This window comes from Phalaenopsis equestris, unplaced genomic scaffold, assembly GCF_001263595.1.
Source record: "Phalaenopsis equestris unplaced genomic scaffold, ASM126359v1 Scaffold000002, whole genome shotgun sequence".
Lineage (NCBI taxonomy): Eukaryota > Viridiplantae > Streptophyta > Magnoliopsida > Asparagales > Orchidaceae > Phalaenopsis > Phalaenopsis equestris.
The window spans coordinates 67,954,645-67,959,555 of record NW_018164444.1 but is presented as its reverse complement, the minus strand read 5'-3'; the positions used below and the strand labels follow the sequence as shown (position 1 = coordinate 67,959,555).

At 32.4% G+C, this 4,911-nt stretch overlaps 1 protein-coding gene across 1 annotated transcript in view; it reads left to right on the top strand.

Moving 5' to 3' along the window:
- LOC110019798 (protein ILITYHIA) overlaps nt 1–4,569 on the top strand; it is a 61,492-nt gene extending 56,923 nt beyond the window's left edge. Inside the window, exons 44-46 of the mRNA XM_020717634.1 lie at nt 1–120; nt 1,423–1,501; nt 4,343–4,569. The exon at nt 1–120 is cut by the window's left edge and continues 13 nt beyond it. Of these exons, the coding sequence (XP_020573293.1) occupies nt 1–120; nt 1,423–1,501; nt 4,343–4,385 (242 nt within the window). The 3' untranslated portion in view covers nt 4,386–4,569. The remainder of the gene's footprint in view (nt 121–1,422; nt 1,502–4,342) is intronic.
- The last annotated feature ends 342 nt before the right edge of the window (nt 4,570–4,911 follow it).

Sequence of the window (4,911 nt, the reverse complement as noted above, 5' to 3'; positions counted from 1 at the left end):
TTGCTATGGTTAACATCTCCAATTTGGGCCCTGCTATTGCTGAATGTTTGAAAGATAATAATATGCCCGTCCGCCTTGCTGCTGAACGTTGTGCTCTGCATGTCTTTCTACTGACAAAAGGTATAAATACTGTAGAAATTTTCCTTTTCCTCACTATGAAAACTTTTTGACAAATATGTGGTTTTTTAATAGGAAGATTTACATACATATCACTCAATTTCTATGTATTTACATACCTACACTTAAAACTTCAATTTTTCCATACATTCCACTTTAACTATGCATGAAAAGGTGTATTGCACTTCTTAAAAGTTAAAATGGTGGTATTTTTAATGTGCTATGAAATATTTGGGTGGTAAAAATGTAAAAAAGTACAGTTTAGGTGTTAGATATATAAATACGTAGGAATTGGGTGGCATGTTTGTAAATGCCCCTTTAGGGTTTAAATATTGACGAAATCCATATTCATTGTATTTTTACAGAAATCTCTTCCTAATTAAATTAATTTTGCTTCATTTACTATTTCATACATGATTGTGATAGCTTCGCTAATCTGAGCTTCCATTTCCATTGTACAAGTCTACTCCTGAAAACTCTTGCTGACTGTTGGGAAGATATGACATAAGCCCAAGCCAAAAAAGGATTTTTTTTTTTTTAATTTTTATTTTATTGAGGGGCTGTTTGGGATCACTTTCATTTTTTATTTGCAAATTTTTTTTTATTTTGTTTTGGTTTGAGAAAAAACATGTTTGATATATTTGATAAAGTTATTGTTGTTTTTAAAAATAATTAAATTTTTAAAAAACATAGTAATTTATTTATAGAAACAAAAAATAAAACTGTATAAAAATCATACTAAACAGAAATATTTTTAAAAATAAAAACAAAAATGATCACAATTAAGTCCTGAATTTCTTGAGAGCCAATTTGATTTCAATCAGCTACTGCATTTTTTGCTTCAATTTTTGGTTGTAAATCTAAAATAAAATGAAGTTTGATCTGCAGTTTTCCTTCTTCTGTTCATATAGTTGGCAATCATATCTTCTCTCCTTTTTTTGGTTCTTCTCCCAAATCAATAAATTTATGTATGTCACAATCAAACTATTGGGAATTCAATAAAAATTAAAAAGATGGGTTGGGTTTTAGTGTGAATTTTTGTGTTTGAGTGAGAATTTCAAATGGATGAAAAAGAATGCTAGTTTTGTAAATAACAATGTTTTGAATGTAATTGCTTCCCTTTTTTTTTCTCTCGGTAAACTTCTAAATAGCTTTGAGTCGCATAAATAGCCACTCTGCAAGTAGGGTGCTAACGTTGCGGAGGTAACCCGTTTGGAGATCCTGTATTAGTGGAGCTTCCATTTCACCATTTCTAAGCTCTTAAATGGTGAAGTCTAAGGTTGATTTTCTGAAATTTTTCCATAGGCGCGGATTATGTGCAAGCAGCTCAGAAGTATATCGCTGGTCTGGATGCTCGTAGATTATCAAAGCTTCCTGAAAACAGGTATTTCTCATAGTTTTGAATTTTATTTTTTATTTATATTTTGGAATTAATGAACATTTTTTATTTCTCTTACTCTACTATTTTCTCATGATTATTTTAATGACCACGAATTGTTCCTGGTAATATGTAGCCATGTTAATGACTCTTCTGTTTGTTCAGCCTTGTCATAGTTAATTGGTTCAAGAATACTGGAGTTTCCATGTCTCTCTACATAAATCTATCACCTATCCTTATTCCTACATTCCTAAATTTGAACTTTAGATTACATTTTGGCAATTTAATTCTTTATATTTGTAACCTTGTGCGGGTGTCTCTGTAGTTTTTTTTTTGTGATGCTATTTGATCATAGCTTCCCCTTTTATGTCATTTACTCCTATAGATGCTATTAATTGCAGAATGATGACAATTCATTCATAAGATGAACAATGTTGGTCCTGCTTGCATCAAAACTAGAATTATTTCTAATCCAAGCTAAATAATTTTAACCATCCCATCTGATGATCATTTTTTTTACTTGAACCCAACTGCATTATTTCTTTGGTAGAACCCATCTCCATGATACCCAATCGTCTAATAATGAGGTAAAACGTATTCTGATTGATCAATTATGATTGAAGCTGAAACAGATGAATGATCCTAAGCAATAAATTGTACCTGTACAGTGAGAATTTTGCAAAAAAATGTTAAGAGCTTACTTCTTTATTTGAATTAATCTAATGCTAATGGAAACAAACTCAACGGAAGATAAGAGAATAGTGCAATAAGCAAAGTACAATATAAATTATAATATACTCATATAATGAGAATATTTCACTATGATCATTTGCTACAAATTTCTAATAAATATTTACATAAATAATAATATCAATGTGGTGACAAAATAATTTAAATAAACCTTTACACTTTTTCATATACTCATGATGCTACAACAAGAATCATTGAGAGTTGTTAAAGTGCAAGATCAACATAGAGATCTTAAGGAAAAGCTTTTTAATATCATAAATCCGAGTTAATCGACACTAGAATGAGTTATTCTCCAAAATGCTAAGGATATTCTAGAGATTGATGTTGGACCAATGTTTTTTACAAGCGAAGGTGATGGAATAATTCATGAGAGACTAGATCTGCACGGGATCTTCATGAGGATTTCACGGGATAATCATAAGATTCTCAAGAGATCTTCAAGGGGTCTTTGAGACCGGAGAAGAAAATTGAAGAATTTAGTGAAGCAAAAAAATATCTATATTAGCAAGAGAAGAAGCACTACAAGTGCTAGCTACAAAATGATTCATAGTGAGGTCCGATCAAGAGAAGCGGAACACACAAGCGAGCGAGCAAAGGAATTGTATGCGAGCAGTAGCGCAGACATGTGAACAATCGAGGAATTTGGTACAAGTGCGAGCAAGCGATGGTATCTGCCCGAGTGAAGGCTTCACACAATAGAGCTAGTGAACGAAGGAATGTAGGCAATTGGGCCAAGCAAGCTAGCATAATTGAGCAATTAAACTAGGAAGCATTACACGAGAGAAAGATTGAGTTAAGTGTGAACAAGCTAAAGTACTTAAGCTTATGAGGGTAACATTTTGCATGATTTGCGTATAAAAGTAGTTTCCGGTGCGTACAAAGGACATGAAGCTGATAGATTGGAGATGATTTGTTGATGAAGAAGGCAAACAAGATCTTAACGGATCATCACATGAGTTGATAGCGAAGGCCTTGAGAGGTGGCTATAAATCTTTGACAGAATTTCCCGTTGCTTCGTTGTATACTAGTGGATTTTGTTTAATTCATTTTTCAAGAAGCATATTAGATAAAAGACGGTCATTGCGTAGAGATTTATAAAAAAATTATTTTCTAATCTAAGGCTAGTATGCAGCCATACTTAAGCTTTGCATTTAGTGTCAGTAATTTGGATTTGAAATAGATAATATACTGCTATTACACCGGTAATTTTTATTTTTTATAGTGTTGTGAGTGCTTAATTTTCAATATCTTTGTATATTTGACACACTTGCTTAAGTCTAAATTGACATTAGAGCTAAGGAACATAGTTCATGATAATGATCAATCAGACTTAGTAGTCAAGTTATGTTAAACTTTTTCATTTTTGCAAAATTCAGCTTAGTGTGTGACAAAAATAGGATTGATGTTTTCTTTTGAGATCAAGAGCTCCAATATAAATGGGATTTAGGTTCAACTTCGGATTTTTGGCGTGCTGAAAAAGGAACGCAGTGTAAAAGAAATATAGTGTAATTAAATGATAGTGTATTTAAAATACTTTAAAATTGTTTGATTTAATGTGAATTAAATGTAGGAATTTATATTTTTATCTTTGGTTTGGAGAAAAATGATATCAATATAAAATATGTCGGTCGAGAGCGATGCCAACATACTTTAAAATACTTTAAAGTTGTTTGATTTAATGTGACTGATGGCTGTGACGCTTGCGGGGGGGCGGCAAGTGGCAATCAGCGGCCAGCTGTGGCGATAGCTGAGCGGGCAACTGCAACAGGTGGCGGCGGGCCGAATCGGTGGGCGCTTAGGTATCGATAATAGAATGCAGCTGTTAATGTATTTGAAAATTGCCCAAATTTAATGAATTTTAAATACAACAGTTTTTGAACTACATGGTGAATTTTAAATTCATCAAAATATTACCCTGCATTCCATCTTCATTCAACCAAACAGCTCCTACTCAATCACTCGTTGTTGTATTTATTATTATTATTATTATTATTTTATCATTTCTAAATAACCAAATGTGTCGTATTAATAGAAAATTACCTTAATTTGCATACATCTTTATAATATCCTCTCATCTTCTCTTGTCCAACTCTGCAGTGATGATTCTGACGACAGTGAAGATGAAGCAATGAATCCATGAAAGAAAAAGAAACACAGCTGTTCGCAAACAAGTAAATTATTAGCACGAATTTTGACGCATACAAAAAAAAAAAGCATTTTTGGCTATGATAGTGCTGCAGCTTTGCTCCTGTAATTATCATTTTTTTCTTTTTTGTTCTGAGAAAATAATTTTGCAGCTGAGGACTCATTTGTATTTATCAGTAAAATTTTGAAGATATATTTTTCTTAATAAAATTTAAGGGCGCATCGCTTGCTCTTACTTGGGCTTTGTCATGAAGATTTTCAACAGCCATTTCACGCAATGTATGTGAAAATATGAAAGAAATATTTGCATACATACCCCTCAATTCCTATGTATTTCAGATGTCTAACACCAAAGTTACAATTTTTACATATCACGCCGCCTTATTCATGCACGAAAAAGGTGTATTTTCAGTTTTATGTATGTGAATGCCTCGATATGAAATTGTCTTCAAGCTCAAACATTTGTTCTGGCGTTTATTTAGCAATGAAGCATGTCTGGATTTCTTCATCTGCATGTCAGA